The following is an 18,544-nucleotide window of genomic DNA, read 5'->3' as shown; positions in this document are numbered from 1 at the left end:
AACACTGAAATCCTTTAATCTTCCCCAATGCCCCGCAGGCACTCTACAATTTCTAGAGTATTTTTAATGTAATCCTGCATATCTTGGCCCTTTTTAGCTAATACTGATACAGCTTTCTCATTAAATAGTTTATTGCTGAGATGTATTCTTTCATGCACTTTCTGCAGCTGTTCCCACATTTTTTGTGCAGTTTCACGTTTACATACATGCACAATTTGATCATCTATACTTAGGGAGATAGTTCTTTCTGCTTGTTGATCCTTCTCTACCCAGTCCTCTGATAGTGGGTCAGGTCTAGACTCCTGTGTGTATTTCCATGTACTTTCTCTTATCAGTAGCATCTTTACCTTGACTTTCCAGGATTAGTAGTTCTGGTTAGTCAGATTTGACACTGAAGTTCAGAGTTGCTGCTAGTGTCCATTTTTGCTTCTTTTTAGTACACTGTGCTTCTCTCTCCTCTGTGCTGTTCTCTGGGTCTGTGGGTTTCTGGGTTTCTGGGTCTCTGGGCACATAACCTGTTGGCAGCAGATTAATCTCTGTACTGTCCAGCCATTCAACAGTGAATATATACCGTATTTATTCAGGAACAAAGGATAACCGCTAACAACTGGTATTTCTTATAACTTAGGAGCTTGGCATCTTGTATATCAGCTTGCAAAGTAAAACTGTGCTCCAGCTACACACACACGGAATGAATAGTAATTTCCTATTTTTTCTCTTTTTAACAATGTATTATTGGCAATATAACACTATTTGGTAAATTGCTCAAACCTAATGTGAGATCAAATGTACTAATGCATTCAATGTATGTGAGCAATTCCAAACACATGGTACAGACATATGTCAGCATTAAGCATAACCCGTGCTCATTGAACACACTGCGTAATTAGAACAGGTGCATCTCACAAAATTAGAATAACATCAAAATGTTAATTTAGTTCAGTTCTTCAATACAAAAAGTGAAACTCATTTATTATACCTTATTATACCATATACCTTAACCCCATAGAGAATCTATGGGGTATTGTCAAGAAGAAGATGAGAGACACCAGACCCAACAATGCAGACGAGCTGAAGGCTGCTATCAAAGCAACCTGGGCTTCCATAACACCTCAGCAGTGTCACAGGCTGATCGCCTCCACGCCACCCTGCATTGATGCAGTAATTGATGCCAAAGGAGCCCCAACCAAGTATTGAGTGCATTTACTGAACATACATGTCAGTAGGCCAACATTTCAGATTATAAAATCATTTTTTTAAGTTGGTGTTATAAAGTATTCACATTTATTGAGATAATGACTTTTAGGTTTTCATTGGCTGTAAGCCATAATAATCAGCATTAACAGAAATAAACACTTGAAATAGATCACTCTGTTTGTAATGACTATCTAATATATGAGTTTCACTTTTTGTATTGAAGAACTGAAATAAATTAACTTTTTGATGACATTCTAACTTTGTGAGATGCACTTGTAAATAGTAGTTGATGCAATTTATATAAATTGGAAATCCGGTTTAAGGATATAAACATTTTCAAAGTCTGAATATTGTTAATTTTCTAAAGTTTTCCTCAAACTCCCAGTAATTTTGTCAATAACTGTGAAAATATCTTTCTAAATTTACCACTGTCATAAAGTACAATGTGTTATCACATTAAGGCTAGTTTCACACTAGCGTTAACTGCATTACGTCGCAAATCCGTTTTTTGGCCGAAAAAACGGATGCGTCAAAAAAGTGAAAAACGGTGACAAACGTATGCCACGCATCCAGCATTTCGACGGATCCGTCGCAAATCCGCTAAACGTTTCCGTCGAAAATACTGGATGCGTTGCATACGTTGTATCCGTTTTACCATCCGTTGTATCCGTTTTTCCGACGGATCCGTTTTTAAAAGGGGAGGCTCCCAAAATTTGATTGGCTACTGGAAAATTTGAAAAACTATATAGTACTGTATTTACAGCCCATCTTTGTGGGTTTAGTTTTGTGGCAGCGATGGAAGGTGTTCTTGGGAGGATTGCTAGTTTGGTTACCGACGTTATCTTTGAGACAAATCGCCTGGATATCATAGTGCGGGAGAAGGAGGCGGCAGCGGAAAGGCGTAGGATGCTTCTGCAGCAACGGAGACGAAGACGAATGTGGATTCATCCTATTAATCAACTACGGATGACCCGGGGTGTCCAGTCCACTCTGTACCTGGAGTTGCGGCACAATCCACACAAATTCCACAACTATGTGCGGATGAGGATGGAACATTTCGATTTTTTGCTTGCAAAACTGGAGGATGTCATCCGAAGACAGGATACAAGGATGAGGCTTGCCATCACACCGGCGGAGCGGCTGATGGTGACCCTGCGGTAAGCCTCTTTTTTTTATTTCATTGCTGATATTGAATGTTATATTACATGCTGCAGATAATACTGCGCTGACATATTGCGCACTATTTTCTGCAGCATGTAGTTTGGGTTTTCTTGGCGGACATTCAACTGCTTTATTTAAATGTCATTGCTGCTATTGAATGTTAGATAACAGACTGCAGAAAATACTGCGCTGAAAAATTGCGTTGCATGTTCTGCAGTTTTTTTTGTTTTTTTTTTGGGTTTTTTGGGTTTGATGACATGCAACTGCTTTTTTTCTGTCATTGGTCATTTTGAATGTTATATTACATGCTGCAGACAATACTGCGCTGACATATTGCGCACTATTTTCTGCAGCATGTAGTTTGGGTTTTCTTGGCGGACATTCAACTGCTTTATTTAAATGTCATTGCTGCTATTGAATGTTAGATAACAGACTGCAGAAAATACTGCGCTGAAAAATTGCGTTGCATGTTCTGCAGTTTTTTGTTTTTTTTTTTTTGGTTTTTTTGGGTTTGATGACATGCAACTGCTTTTTTTCTGTCATTGGTCATTTTGAATGTTATATTACATGCTGCAGACAATACTGCGCTGACATATTGCGCACTATTTTCTGCAGCATGTAGTTTGGGTTTTCTTGGCGGACATTCCACTGTTTTTTAACACCGGTTTCATGCTGGTTTCATTGGGTGTCCTGTCCTTAAAAAAAAAATTAACAGTGCCATATTAAAAATTGTTTGTCTGTGCAATATTTTCTAACATTTTTAATTTTTTTTTTTATACAGTTTCCTAGCTACGGGTGAATCTATGACTTCGCTCCATTATCAGTTCAGGCTGGGCATTTCAACTATCTCTGGAATAGTGAAGGACACATGTCGGGCTGTTTGGACCACTTTGCAACCAGAGTATATCCCCCAACCATCCATGGAAATCTGGTTGCGAAGTGCAGAAGAGTTTCAGCAAATTTGCAATTTCCCTAATTGTGTGGGTGCAGTTGACGGGAAACATATAAGGATTGCGAAACCGGCAGGAACAGGATCGGAGTATTATAATTATAAGAAGTATTTCTCCATCGTCCTTATGGCTATTGCAGACGCCAACTGCAGGTTCCTTGCCGTGGACATTGGAGCGTATGGACGGTCCAACGATTCGCAAGTGTTTAAAAACTCTCCGATGGGTCGTTGCCTTTATGGAGAGAGCTACGATTTTCCGCCAGCCAGACCACTGCCAGGAACAAATGACCCAGCCCTGGAATATGTCTTTGTAGGTGATGAAGCCTTTCAACTGTCGCTGCACCTACTGAAACCGTACAGTAGCCGGAACTTAAACCATACCAAGCGGGTCTTTAATTACCGGCTTACTAGAGCACGAAGAGTAGTGGAGTGTTCCTTTGGCATATTGACGGCGAAGTGGCGAGTTCTGCTGACGGCTATCAAGCTGAAAACAACAACTATAGACGAGGTAGTTAAAGCCTGTGTGGTGCTCCACAACTTTGTCCTGTCAAAGGAGCCCGTTTCTTTGGATGATGAAGAGTTGGAGACCACCTTGTGGGACTACCGCAGCAGCTCGTTTCGCTCTACAAGTTCAGTTACAAGGATGAGGGACCAGTTTGCCGATTATTTTGTCTCACCTGTCGGGCGGATCCCGTGGCAAGACATGATTGTGTAACCTGTTTCCCATGTGTAACCTGTTTCCCATGTGTTTTGGTTATGTAAAAAAAGTGTTTCTGCCCCCCCCCCCAAAAAAAAAGGCCCAAAAGCGTGGTTTTCTTGCTAGTAAAACCATTATGTTATACCTCTTACATGTCTGGTGTTTGTTTTTATTAAACCTTTTTTTATTATATAACCTTAATAAATCCACACACACACAAAGAGTAGAATTGTAATCCGAATTTTATTTTAACTCTTTTTTTTTTTTTTTTTTGTTTTGCAAAAAAAATATATTTTTATTTTCCAACTTTTTTTTTGAAAAATGTGAACATTTTTTATAATATTATTTATATTAATAACAATTTACAAATTTTCAAATTGTTGGGTGGAGATATGAGAGGAGGATGGGCCGGAAGGTTGGACCACGTCGATAGGTGGGGAAACCCTACTTGTTTGTGGTGCAGTGGAAGGGGGGGTTAAACCAAGAGGCTGACCAGAGGGGGGTGGTGTTGGGGTAGGTGGAAGAGAAAAGTTCAGTAAGGAAAACATTGGGGAAGTAATTTGGTCTGGGGGCCGGGATTGTTGTGGGGACTGGGTCGGGTATTGTGACTGGGTAGGGTAGTGGGACTGGCGTGGGGTTTGGTAATGGTGCTGGTGTGGGGATTGGAGCTGGGTTTGGTAATGCTGCTGGTGTGGGTATTGGGGCTGGGTTTGGTAATGGGGGGTATGGTGTGGAAATGGGGCCTGGTGTGGAATTGGAGTGGAGGTGTGGTGAGGTGTGTGGGTCGATTCATTAATGGCCTGCAGTGCAGCATTATGGCAGGTATTCATTACCCGCATCTGTTGCTCAAAAGAAAGCTTCTCCATGCTCATGAGCATGGATTGGAAAAAAAGGTTGGCCGGATCGGGACTTACAGCTGAATGCAGCCTATCCAAGCGACTGCTGGTTTCCTGGCTTGTTTCACTGATGCGTGATTGCACCATGTTGAAACCAGCAGTCACTTGCTCTCCCAAAATTTTGAAAGAGCCTTGGAAGGATGCATTCAGGTGTAAGAACTCAGGAGCATAGCTCCTTTCCTGACCCCTCTGGCGCTGCCGCCACGAACCTAATGGTGGTGTCGAGGTGGCAGGATCAGAGGGGTGGGGTAAAGGGAACGCTAACTGTTCAGCATCAGATGCGAGCAATGAAGCCTGCAATAATGCTCCACTGCTTGGGGCGGATGAAGTGGAGGGGACAGAGGGGTCAGAGGAGAGGACAGAGGGGTCAGAGGAGGGGACAGAGGTGTGGGGCCTACCGACGTGGCCCTCAGTGGCGGACTCAGGAGGGATCGCTCCAGAGGGCGCAGAGGAAGATGCAGGCGCCCGGTGGCTGGAGAAGGTGCTGTGAAAGAAAAAACAAAAGAAATTAATACATTGGAATGAAAAAGCCCTGACTGAAAGCAAACTAAGTAGACAGGTTAACATGGTTATAATTGGGCTGTAGAATACTTACACTCTGCTTAGCATGGTTCGCCTCAGGAAGGAGAGGGCCTGGCCATATTTATATCTGCTCCTCTTCCTTCCTGCAGAGCCACTCGGGGCCTTCATCTCATCATTGAATTCCCTCTTAAAGCGATCCCTCAGTGACCGCCACCGCTTCCTAACCTTTCCAACTGTGAAGACAAGAATCAAAAGAAAAAACAAAAAATTGGTAAATGCAATACATTACAGTCAGCTCAAAACATCACTGGAAAGTGAATACTTACCTAGTTTGCTCTGCTGCTGAGGATGAAGGCTCTCCCGCCTTGGAAACAGGGTGCGACACACTTCGTCCCAGAGCCGACGGGTGACACCGGTATCTGCATGCCTGCGGTCAGCCATGTTCCACAGCGGCTCCCGCTCACGAACCTCCTCGATGAGACAGTCTACATCAATGTCATCATCATCATCCTCCTCTTCTGCGGGAGCACGCTGTGAAGCCTGTGTCAAAAAAAAAAAAAAAGGAAAACAAACAAATTAGTACACTGAAATACTAAAGTACCAATAGAATCCCCCTCCCCCCAAAAAAAAAAAACTCACTGATGGCCGACCGCGGCGACGAGTCCGCCGACTCTGGGACTGTCTGGGAGAGCCTTCAGCGGCAGCAGCAGCCTGAAATAAAGGAAACAAATTCTCAGTTAAGGTAGGCAGGTGTTTAGTAATCTGTTTTGTGTATGGTGCAGTGTGATGTGCAAAGCAACTGTTTCACCAATACTTACACTTGGTTCCTCCTCCACTTGCATCTCTCCACCCGTCTCGCCCCCTTCTGACAGCTCCTCATCTGATTCAGCTTCCTGTTGAAACATAATTTATGCATGTAGTTATCCATAAAAATGTAATTTAAAGAAATTTAAAAAAAAAAAAAAGTTTTGTGTTAATTTACCGATAAACGCTGTTGCTGTGGAGGAGGGCTGTCAGAAGAGGACATTGTTGATGTACAAAGGCCGGTGGCTGTGGTCCTGGTGGGATAGCCGGTGGCTGTGGTCCTGGTGGGATAGCCGGTGGCTGTGGTCCTGGTGGGATAGCCGGTGGCTGTGGTCCTGGTGGGATAGCCGGTGGCTGTGGTCCTGGTGGGATAGCCGGTGGCTGTGGTCCTGGTGGCTCTGTAAGTTAAAAAGACACTTGCAATCTGCTCTACACATTGCAGTAGCAGATTTGGGGTCTTCAAAACTTACTTTTAAAGAATAGAAAATGTGGTCCTGGTGGATAGCCGGTGGCTGTGGTCCTGGTGGGATAGCCGGTGGCTGTGGTCCTGGTGGGATAGCCGGTGGCTGTGGTCCTGGTGGGATAGCCGGTGGCTGTGGTCCTGGTGGCTCTGTAAGTTAAAAGACACTTGCAATCTGCTCTACACATTGCAGTAGCAGATTTGGGGTCTTCAAAACTTACTTTTAAAGAATAGAAAATGTGGTCCTGGTGGATAGCCGGTGGCTGTGGTCCTGGTGGGATAGCCGGTGGCTGTGGTCCTGGTGGGATAGCCGGTGGCTGTGGTCCTGGTGGGATAGCCGGTGGCTGTGGTCCTGGTGGCTCTGTAAGTTAAAAGACACTTGCAATCTGCTCTACACATTGCAGTAGCAGATTTGGGGTCTTCAAAACTTACTTTTAAAGAATAGAAAATGTGGTCCTGGTGGATAGCCGGTGGCTGTGGTCCTGGTGGGATAGCCGGTGGCTGTGGTCCTGGTGGGATAGCCGGTGGCTGTGGTCCTGGTGGGATAGCCGGTGGCTGTGGTCCTGGTGGCTCTGTAAGTTAAAAGACACTTGCAATCTGCTCTACACATTGCAGTAGCAGATTTGGGGTCTTCAAAACTTACTTTTAAAGAATAGAAAATGTGGTCCTGGTGGATAGCCGGTGGCTGTGGTCCTGGTGGGCAGCGGTCCTGGTTTATCTGTTAATATGTATAATGGATCTATAGTTAGACCACCCCCTGAACTAGGTAATGCTCAATGATAAACACCCTACTAAAATGATGTCAGAAATGTTCATACAGGTGAACACCAAAACCCCCCCCCAAAAAAGTGGCACGATATACCATTAATTTCCATGTCCCATAAAATAAAATTTTTTAATGTTAACACCAAGAAAAAATATATTTGACACATTTTATGTAAAATAAATAACCTCCCCCCCCCCCCCCAAAAAAAAAAAAAAAAAAAAATACAGGTTAACCTTTATTAAAAAAATTAGCCCTCAACCAACCCTGTATTGCATGTGTAACCATTGGTACATACACCAGTTTTAAATTTACCTTTATGAAATAATACTACGGACATTTTTTTTATAAACATTTTATTATAATTTTTTTTTTCACTCTTTTTTTTTTTAAATCACAATTAGGAGCTGACATGCTCTTTATTTTAAATACAAGTACTTCAACTGCAAAAGGTTATAACTGTAATTTAAAAAAAATCAACACTTTTATTAAATAGAAAAAACCCACACTCACACATTCAAACCACAAGCTGCAGACCGCTAGACTTTTTTAAAAAACACATCAGATTTAAAAAAAAAAATAAAAATAAAACCACATGCTGCACAGACCACTATACAGTCAATACATCAGAAAAAGGCAAATAACCTATTACAGCATGGACAAATGCACATGCAATCAACAAGACGCACACAAAAAACATGCATGGTATGTGTCCACATTCAGGATCGCCTCAGAATTTGGTCAGGATTTTCCATCAGTATTTGTAAGCCAAAACCAGGAGTGTAAAAATTAGGTAAAGTATAATACGAAAAAAGGCATACTTTTGCTTTGATCACCCACTCCTAGTTTTGGCGTACAAATACTGATGGAAAATCCTGACCACATCCTGATGCAATCCTGCACATGGACACATACCCTCCCACATGAACAGGCATAAAATTGGCAAAGGCATAATATGGTGCAGGCACATGATACAAAAGCACACAGCCGTACAAAAATACACACATGCACGCACATAGCTTTAGGCAAATACACATATGTACAACAAAGGCAGAAAGGTGAACCCAATCAGAAGACGCATACACACACACACACACATACAAAAGGCTGACAATCCTTTGGCTGAAGCAGCAGGTCTTCACAGTGGCTGGAATCAGGCTGCATCTGGACTCTAGCATGGCACTGGCTGGTGCAGGACGATGGCAGGCCTCAGGTTCTCTTCAGGTTTTAAGCTCTTTCTGTAGTCAGTACCTCATATACACACACAAATGCACAGGCACACAGATGCACACAAAAATTGCAATACTCACACTGGCTCTATGGTGGCTGGAGTCTTGTGGCTGGAGTCCCGTGGCTGGCTCCTTCCTGTGGCTGGCTCCTGTGTCAGGCTGTGGTCTTGTGGCTGAGGTCTTATGGCTGGAGTCCTGTGGCTGGCTCCTTCCTGTGGCTGGCTCCTTCCTGTGGCTGGCTCCTTCCTGTGGCTGGCTCCTGTGTCACGCTGGGGTCTTGTGGCTGGCTAGCTCTTGCTGGAAGTCTTCTCATGGGTCTTGCAGGCATATGTGGGGTTGAAGGCCCAGGCCAGGTTTATATAGATTTGGGGGTGTCTGACCAATTGGCAACAAAATCCAGCTTCTGAGCATGCTCAGTGTAAAAAAAACGTATTGCAGCGCTGCATTGCGTCGTACGACGTGTCCCGACGCATCCGTCGCTCATAGGCTTCCATTGCAGCCAACGACGTATGCCGCAGGATGCGTCGCGACACGTTTTTTAGGCGGAGACAAAAAACGCTACAATCTACGTTTTTTTGAGACGACGTGTCGCCAAATTTCGACGCATCCGTCGTAAAACGTACACGACGTATGCCAATCCGTCGCCATACGTCGCCAATACAAGTCTATGGGAAAAAAACGCATCCAGCAAAAAGTTTTGCTGGATGCGTTTTTTCTGAAAAAAGACGTTTTGAAACGTAATGCAGTTAACGCTAGTGTGAAAGTAGCCTAAGTAATGAATGTCAGTTTTGAAAAAATTAGCTTGTCACTAAGGGGTTAATGTTTATTGTAGCAATTGTTTTCAGTAGGAGTCATAACATTTTTATTTCACTGTGAATTAATACATTTAAAATCTTACCTTCTTTTCTGTATTTCTTTCAGAGCATGCTTCTGGAGCTTTCCTCTATCATGAAAAAATAGTGCCTAATGTGGAAGACACTGACTTCGCACAACAGATGCAGCAGACAGTGTTGTTTAAGGAGCCATCGTCTATCTTAGCCAGTGAACTGCAAATCTTTGGCTCCATCATTGTTTAAACCAAGAGAAATGGGGTTTACACCAGTAAAGCATCAGCAATATGCATCACCCTTCATGAGTGACAAAAAGGAATTCAGTTATACTTTGGGAATTCTTAACTTATTCTTAAGCTAATATGTCATAAAGGAGGCTGCTAATCATAAGTGAATCCTAAGAGAATGGGAAATGTACATTTTTTTGGTTAGAAAGCAATGATAAATAAATAAATCTGCCTCAAAGCTACACAGATTTTGTTTTGCAACTTTATAAAAAAAATAAAATAAATCAGAGTTAAATTGCATTAAGTTCTATGTTTTCTTTTAACTTATCTGGTAGAAGGATATACAGTGCCTTGCGAAAGTATTCGGCCCCCTGGAACTTTTCAACCTTTTCCCACATATCATGCTTCAAACATACAGATACCAAATGTAAATTTTTGGTGAAGAATCAACAACAAGTGGAACACAATTGTGAAGTTGAACGAAATTTATTGCTTATTTTAAATATTTGTGGAAATTCAAAAACTGAAAAGTGGGGCGTGCAATATTATTCGGCCCCTTTAACTTAATACTTTGTTGCGCCGCATTTTGCTGCGATTACCGCTGCAAGTCACTTGGGGTATGTCTCTATCAATTTTGTACATACGAGAGAATGAAATTCTTGCCCATTCTTCCTTGGCAAACAGCTCGAGCTCAGTGAGGTTTGATGGTTTGTGAACAGCAGTTTTCAGCTCTTTCCACAGATTCTCGATTGGATTGAGGTCTGGACTTTGACTTGGCCATTCTAACACCTGGATACGTTTATTTGTGAACCATTTCATTGTAGATTTTGCTTTATGTTTGGGATCATTGTCTTGTTGGAAGACAAATCTCCGTCCCAGTCTCAGGTCTTTTGCAGACTCCAACAGGTTTTCTTCAAGAATGGTCCTGTATTTGGCTCCATCCATCTTCCCATCAATTTTAACCATCTTCCTTGTCCCTGCTGAAGAAAAGCAGGCCCAAACCATGATGCTGCCACCACCATGTTTGACAGTGGGGATGGTGTGTTCAGGGTGATGAGCTGTGTTGCCTTTACTCCAAACATATAGTTTGGCATTGTTGCCAAAAAGTTCAATTTTGGTTTCATCTGACCAGAGCACCTTCTTCCACATGTTTGGTTTGTCTCCCAGGTGGCTTGTTGCTAACTTTGAACAACACTTTTTATGGATATCTTTGAGAAATGGCTTTCTTCTTGCCACTCTTCCATAAAGGCCAGATTTGTGCAGTGTATGACTGATTGTTGTCCTATGGACAGACTGTCCCACCTCAGCTGTAGATCTCTGCAGTTCATCCAGAGTGATCATGGGCCTCTTGGCTGAATCTCTGATCAGTCTTCTCCTTGTTTGAGATGGAAGTTTAGAGGGACGGCTGGGTCTTGGTAGATTTGCAGTGGTATGATACTCCTTCCATATATAATATAATATGATCGCTTGCACAGTGCTCCTTGGGATGTTTAACCCAATTTATGACCTCGGACGTGATAGTACGTCCGAGGTCAGAACCCCCGATTTGATGTGGGCTCTGGCGGTGAGCCCGCATCAAAGCCGGGACATGTCAGCTGTTTTGAACAGCTGACATGTGCCCGCAATAGCGGCGGGTGAAATCGCGATTCACTTGCCGCTATTAACTAGCTAAATGCCGCTGTCAAACGCAGACAGCGGCATTCAACTACCACTTCCGGCCGCGTGGCCGGAAATGCGTGCATCACCGACACATGTCACATGATCGGGGGTCAGCGATGCTTCTGAATAGTAACCATAGAGGTCCTTGAGACCTCTATGGTTACTGATGCCGGCCTGCTGTGAGTGCCACCCTGTGGTCAGCGCTCATAGCAAGCCTGCATTTCTGCTGCATAGCATGATGAATGGCCATATTGATGGAAAAATAAAAAAGTTATGGCTCTGGGAAGGAGGGGAGCGAAAAAATTACACGGAAAAACGGAAAATCCCAAGGTCATGAAGGGGTTAAAGTTTTGGAAATCATTTTGTATCCAAATCCGGCTTTAAATTTCTCCACAACAGTATCACAGACCTGCCTGTTGTGTTCCTTGGCCTTCATGATGCTCTCTGTGCTTCAAACAGAACCCTGAGACTATCACAGAGCAGGTGCATTTATACGGAGACTCGATTACACACAGGTGGATTATATTTATCATCATTAGACATTTAGGACAACATTGGATCATTCAGAGATCCACAATGAACTTCTGGAGTGAGTTTGCTGCACTGAAAGTAAAGGGGTGGAATAATATTGCACGCCCCACTTTTCAGTTTTTGAATTTCCACAAAAATTTAAAATTACCAATAAATTTCGTTCAACTTCACAATTGTGTTTTACTTGTTGTTGATGCTTCACCAAAAATTTACATTTGGTATCTTTATATCAAATTAATTCTACTCAATAATAATCTCAATAAACTATAATTATTGCTTTATTGATAACTATGTTAATATTAATTGTATCCCTTAATATTGAGCAGAATTAAGTATGGTGACACCCCCTATATATCCTTTGAACCCGAGTACAGCCCCTTCTGTATATCGCATGAGCCCCCCCACAGCCCCTTATATACTGAATGAGACCCACACGGCCTCCTCCATATGCGGCATGGGCCTTACACAGCCTCCATATATGCGGCATGAGCAGGGCCAGCATCAGCACCCGGGGCACCTGGGCAAGTGCCGGGGCCCTGAGCAGGCAGGGGGCCCACTCGCCGTTGGGGACACTGGCGTGCTATAGGGCTGGCAGGGCCGGTGTCAGCACCTAGTTCACCCAGGCCAGTGCTGGGGCCCTGAGCAGACAGGGGGCCCATTCACCTGCTCCGGGCCCTGGCACTTGCGATACTTACCTCTCCCGGTTCCAGCGCTGCAGCGTCTTCCATCCTCTGACTGTAACATTCAAGTCAGAGGGCGCGATGACGTCACCAGTGCGTGCCCTCTGCCTGAGCAGTCACAGCACAGAGAGCAGGAAGATGCCGACAACGAGGAGTCCAGAGCAGAGCAGCGTCAAGCAACGAGAGGTGAGTATTTCATTTTTTTTTTAATATTTGGAGCAATATATGGGGTCCATCAGAATGGGCCCATATATGGAGCATTATATGGGGCTAATTCTATATGAAGCATCTTATGAGGCCAATAATATAGGGAGCATCTTATGGGGCCAATAATATAGGGAGCATCTTATGAAGCCAATTCTATAGGGAGCATTATATGGGGCCAATATGGAGCATCTTATGGGGCCAATTCAATATGGAGCAGTATATGGGGCCAATTACATATGAAGCAGTATATGGGGCCAATAATATATGAAGCATCTTATGGGACTAATTATATATGGAGCATTTTATATGGCCAATTATATATGGAGCATTATTTGGGGCACATTATACATGAAGCATCTTATGGGGCCAATTATTTTTCGAGCATTATATGGGACCCATTCTGTAAGGAGTATTATATGGGGCCCGTTCTGTATGGAGCATCATATGGGGCCCATTCTGTATGGAGCAATATATGGGACTCAGTATTCTGTATGGGGCTGATCATATACTGTATGGAGCATTATATGAGGCCCATTATATATGGAACAATAGATGGGGCCCATCATATACTGCATGTAAAATTATATGTGGCTCACTATACAGTATGGAGCATTACATGGGGTCAATTCCGTATGGAGCAATATATGCGGCTTATTCTGTATAGAGCACTCTGTGGTGCCCATTATACTGTATGGAGCATTATATGAGGCTCATTATTCTGTATGGAGTATAATACTGGGCTCATTATTCTGTTTGCAGCAATATATGGGGCTCATTATTCTGTATAGAGGACTATGTGGTGCCAATTATACTGTATGGACACTATATGGGGCCATTATACTGTATGGGGCAATATATTGGGCTCATTATTCTGTTTGGAGCAATATATGGGGCACATTATTCTGTATAGAGGACTATACTGTCCAGTTTCTGAGCTAATGTAGAATGCACAATAGATATCACTCATGTAATGTAAGAAGTAAGTGAAATCTTTGGCATTGTACTATACCTATATTTCTCTGCCGAATTCGTGCATTATGAATTGTGGTATGTGTTAAAGAGGCCCACCAGGACTCTTTCGCCCAGGGCCCATTATACCTTGGAGCCGGCCCTGGGCATGAGCCTCACAGAACCTCCCCATATACAGCGTCAGCATCACACAGCCTCCCTATATACAGTATGAGCACCACACAGCCTTCTTATATACTGTATGAGCCCCACACAGCCTCCCCATATATGCCAAGAAACCCACACAGCCTCCCCACATACCGCATGAGCCCCACACAGCCTCCCTATATACAGAATCTCCTCATGTATGGCATGAGCCCCACAGAGTCTCACTCCATATGTGGCATGAGTCTGACAGCCTCCCCATATGCGGCATGAGCCCCACACAGCCTCCCCCATATGTGGCATGAGTCCAACACAGCGTCCTTCATATACGGCATGAGCCCCACACAGCCTCCTCCATATGCAGCATAAGCCCCACACAGCCTCCCCATATGCAGTATAAGTCTCACATAGCCTCCCCCATATGCAGTATGAGCCCCACACAGCCTCCCCCATATGTGGCATGAGTCCAACACAGCATCCCCTATATGTGGCATGAGCCCACACAGCCTCCCTATATGCGGTATGAGTCCCACACAGCCACCCCATATGCAGCAGGAGCCCCACAGAGCCTCACCACATACAGCAGGAGCCCCACACAGCCTCCCCATATACAGCATGAGCCCCACACAGCCTCAAATTATACAGCATGAGACTTACACTGCCTCCCTATATACAGCATGAGCCCCACACAGCCTCCCTATATACTAAACAACCGCCACAGTCAAGACATGGAATGCCAAAAAGAGTTGACCCACACAGAAGATAGATATAAAATAGCCTTTATTACAGTGAGTGGCAAAAAAAAGTTATATATACATAAAAAATTACAATAAAAATGCACAATAAAAACAAGTACGCGATTTAATTTCAGGACGATAAGAAAAATTTTTTTTTAAAAAATATATAATAATATATGGTGACCTCCAATCCTGGTTAATACAGATAGAAACCTACTTAAAAAAATAAAAACCTATAAAAAAATAAAAAAAGGTGTAACCAGTGACCACCCAAATATCAGCTCAAAAAAACGCATTAAAGTGCATAAGTGCAAAAATTATAAATGCTATATGATGGTTTAGATATAAAAATATATAATCTAATTCTTGAAATGACAAATATAGTGTTAAATATAGAAATCCCACCTTGTGCCACATATATGTTAATGTGTGGGGCCACAAAGTATAAGAGCGCACAGCTCAATACATGCAGAGCCACTCATGAAAGCAGCACATTGCTGCAAAGTAATCACACCAAAAAAGTGCAAAGTGCAGAAAAAATAACAATAATTATTGAAGTATTCTATCTGTAAACTACCTGTAGGGAGAGACGCCAGGTCCTGACACCGCGCACCCCGACGCGCGTTTCGGAAAACACTTTCCTTCGTCAGGGGGGGCAATGTGCTGCTTTCATGAGTGGTTCTGCATGTATTGAGCTGTGCGCTCTTATACTTTGTGGACCCACACATTAACATATATGTGGCACAAGGTGGGATTTCTATATTTAACACTATATTTGTCATTTCAAGAATTAGATTATATATTTTTATATCTAAACCATCATATAGCATTTATAATTTTTGCACTTATGCACTTTAATGCGTTTTTTTGAGCTGATATTTGGGTGGTCACTGGTTACACCTTTTTTTATTTTTTTATAGGTTTTTATTTTTTTAAGTAGGTTTCTATCTGTATTAACCAGGATTGGAGGTCACCATATATTATTATATATTTTTTTAAAAAAAATTTTCTTATCGTCCTGAAATTAAATCGCGTACTTGTTTTTATTGTGCATTTTTATTGTAATTTTTTATGTATATATAACTTTTTTTTGCCACTCACTGTAATAAAGGCTATTTTATATCTATCTTCTGTGTGGGTCAACTCTTTCTGGCATTCCATGTCTTGACTGTGGCGGTTGTTTCGTACTTCAGTGTTTAGTCACTATTTCTCACAGAGCACTGATATACAATATATATTCTCTTATCATTTTTTTTAAATTTCTATTATTGTTTTAATTTCTATTGGTGCATCTGTGTGTTCTAACTCCCTATATACTGCAAGAGCCGCACACAGTCTCCCTATATACTGCATGAGCCCCACAGCCTCCCCATATACAGCATGAGACCCCAATAGCCTCCCCATATACTGCATGAGGCCCCAACAGCCACCCCATATACTGTATGAGGCCCCCACAGCCTCCCCATATACTGCATGAGGCCACCATAGTCTCCACATATACTGCATGAGGCCCCCATAGCCTTCTTATATACAGAATGAGCCCCACACAGCCTCCCCATATACAGCATGAGCCCCAGACAGCCTCGCCATATACAGCATGAGCCCCACACAGCCTCCTCATATAATACATGAGCCCCACATAGCCTCCCTATATACTGCATGAGCCCCACACAGCCTCCTTATATACTGCATGAGCCCCACACTGCCTTCTTATATATGGCATAAGACCCCAACAGCCACCCCATATACTTCATGAGGCTCCCACAGCCTCCCGAAGTACACAGCATGAGCCCTACACAGCCTCCCCATATACTGCATGAGCCCCACACAGCCTCCCCATATACTGCCTGAGCCCCACACAGCCTCCCCATATACTGCCTGAGCCCCACACTGCCTCCCCATATGCAGCATGAGACCCCAATAGCCTCCCCATATACTGTATGAGGCCCCAACAGCCACCCCATATACTGTATGAGGCCCCCACAGCCTCCCCATATATAATGCATGAGGCTCCCATAGCCTCTCGATATACTGCATGAGGCCCCATAGTCTCCCCATATACTGCATGAGGCCCCCATAGCCTTCTTATATACAGAATGAGCCCCACACAGCCTCCCTATATAAAGCATGAGCACCACACAGCCTCCCCATATACAGCAAGAGCCCCACACAGCCTCCCTATATACTGCATGAGCCCCACACAGCCTCCCTATATACTGCATGAGGCCCACACAGCCTCCCTATATACTGCATGAGCCCCACACTGCCTCCCCATATACAGCATGAGACCCCAATAGCCTCCCCATATACTGTATGAGGCCCCAACAGCCACCCCATATACTGTATGAGGCCCCCACAGCCTCCCCATATACTGCATGAGGCTCCCATAGCCTCCCGATATACTGCATGAGGCCCCCATAGTCTCCCCATATACTGCATAAGGCCCCCCATAGCCTTCTTATATACAGAATGAGCCCCACACAGCCTCCCTATATAAAGTATGAGCACCACACAGCCTCCCCATATACAGCATGAGCCACACACAGCCTCCCCATATACAGCAAGAGCCCCACACAGCCTCCCTATATACTGCATGAGCCCCACACAGCCTCCCTATATACTGCATGAGCCCTACACAGCCTCACTATATACTGCATGAGCCCCACACAGCCTTCCTATATACTGCATGAGGCTCCCCATGTCCTGGATGAGGCCCCCATAGCCTCACCATGTCCTGGATGAGCCCCACACAGCCTCCCCATATACTGCCTGAGCCCCACACAGCCTCCCTATATAAGAAAGGAGAAATGGGAATATCCAGCACGTCCATCCAGTGTAAGTAAAATAACCAAAATTTATTAGAACATTTTAAAAAACAATTTTAAAAAAAGAGAGAGGAACCCTCTTTGCCTGACGCGTTTCTGGCGCACCACAGCGCCCTTAGTCATAGGAACTGACTGTCATCAGTTCCTATGACTAAGGGCGCTGTGGTGCGCCAGAAACGCATCAGGCAAAGAGGGTTCCTCTCTCTTTTTTTTAAATTGTTTTTTTAAAATGTTCTAATAAATTTTGGTTATTTTACTTACACTGGATGGACGTGCTGGATATTCCCATTTCTCCTTTCTTCTACTTCAGCTGAAAATCACCAGCAGGTACGGCACCCACCAGTTACATTCATTTGCAACGGCTCTCAGATGTATGTCTCGGCGTGTCAAGCTTCAACCCTTCCCCCTCCCCCCTCCCCCCTTTTCTGAATAGCCTCCCTATATACTGCATGAGCCCCACACAGCCTCCCTATATACTGCATGAGCCCCACACTGCCTCCCCATATACAGCATAAGACCCCAATAGCCTCCCCATATACTGTATGAGGCCCCAACAGCCACCCCATATACTGTATGAGGCCCTCACAGCCTCCCCATATACTGCATGAGGCCCCCCATAGCCTTCTTATATACAGAATGAGCCCCACACAGCCTCCCTATATAAAGTATGAGCACCACACAGCCTCCCCATATACAGCAAGAGCCCCACACAGCCTCCCTATATACTGCATGAGCCCCACACGCATGAGCCCCACACAGCCTCCCTATATAAAGCATGAGTCCCACACAGCTTCCCTATATACGGCATGAGTCCCACACAGCTTCCCTATATACTGCATGAGCCCTACACAGCCTCACTATATACTGCATGAGTCCCACACAGCTTCCCTATATACTGCATGAGCGCTACACAGCCTCACTATATCCTGCATGAGCCCCACACAGCCTCCCTATATACTGCATGAGGCTCCCCATGTCCTGGATGAGGCCCCCATAGCCTCACCATGTCCTGGATGAGGCCCCAATCACCTCCCCATGGGCAGCATGACACCCCTAT

The 18,544-nt window shown here is 44.0% G+C and overlaps 1 protein-coding gene across 1 annotated transcript; it reads right to left on the bottom strand.

Annotated features, from left to right (window-relative positions):
* Nucleotides 1-4,366: 4,366 nt before the first annotated feature.
* LOC143807791 (uncharacterized) lies at nt 4,367-6,128 on the bottom strand. The gene is made up of 4 exons (XM_077289722.1): nt 6,062-6,128; nt 5,749-5,962; nt 5,496-5,655; nt 4,367-5,384 (listed from the first exon to the last, which is right to left on the bottom strand). The coding sequence occupies exons 2-4, from the start codon at nt 5,861-5,863 to the stop codon at nt 4,367-4,369; spliced, it is 1,293 nt and encodes a 430-aa protein (XP_077145837.1). The 5' UTR covers nt 5,864-5,962; nt 6,062-6,128.
* Nucleotides 6,129-18,544: the final 12,416 nt, after the last annotated feature.

The sequence above is a fragment of the Ranitomeya variabilis genome, chromosome 2 (assembly GCF_051348905.1).
Source record: "Ranitomeya variabilis isolate aRanVar5 chromosome 2, aRanVar5.hap1, whole genome shotgun sequence".
NCBI classification, from domain to species: Eukaryota; Metazoa; Chordata; class Amphibia; order Anura; family Dendrobatidae; genus Ranitomeya; species Ranitomeya variabilis.
Note: the sequence above shows the minus strand (reverse complement) of the source record. Positions and strands in the feature narration are given on the sequence as shown.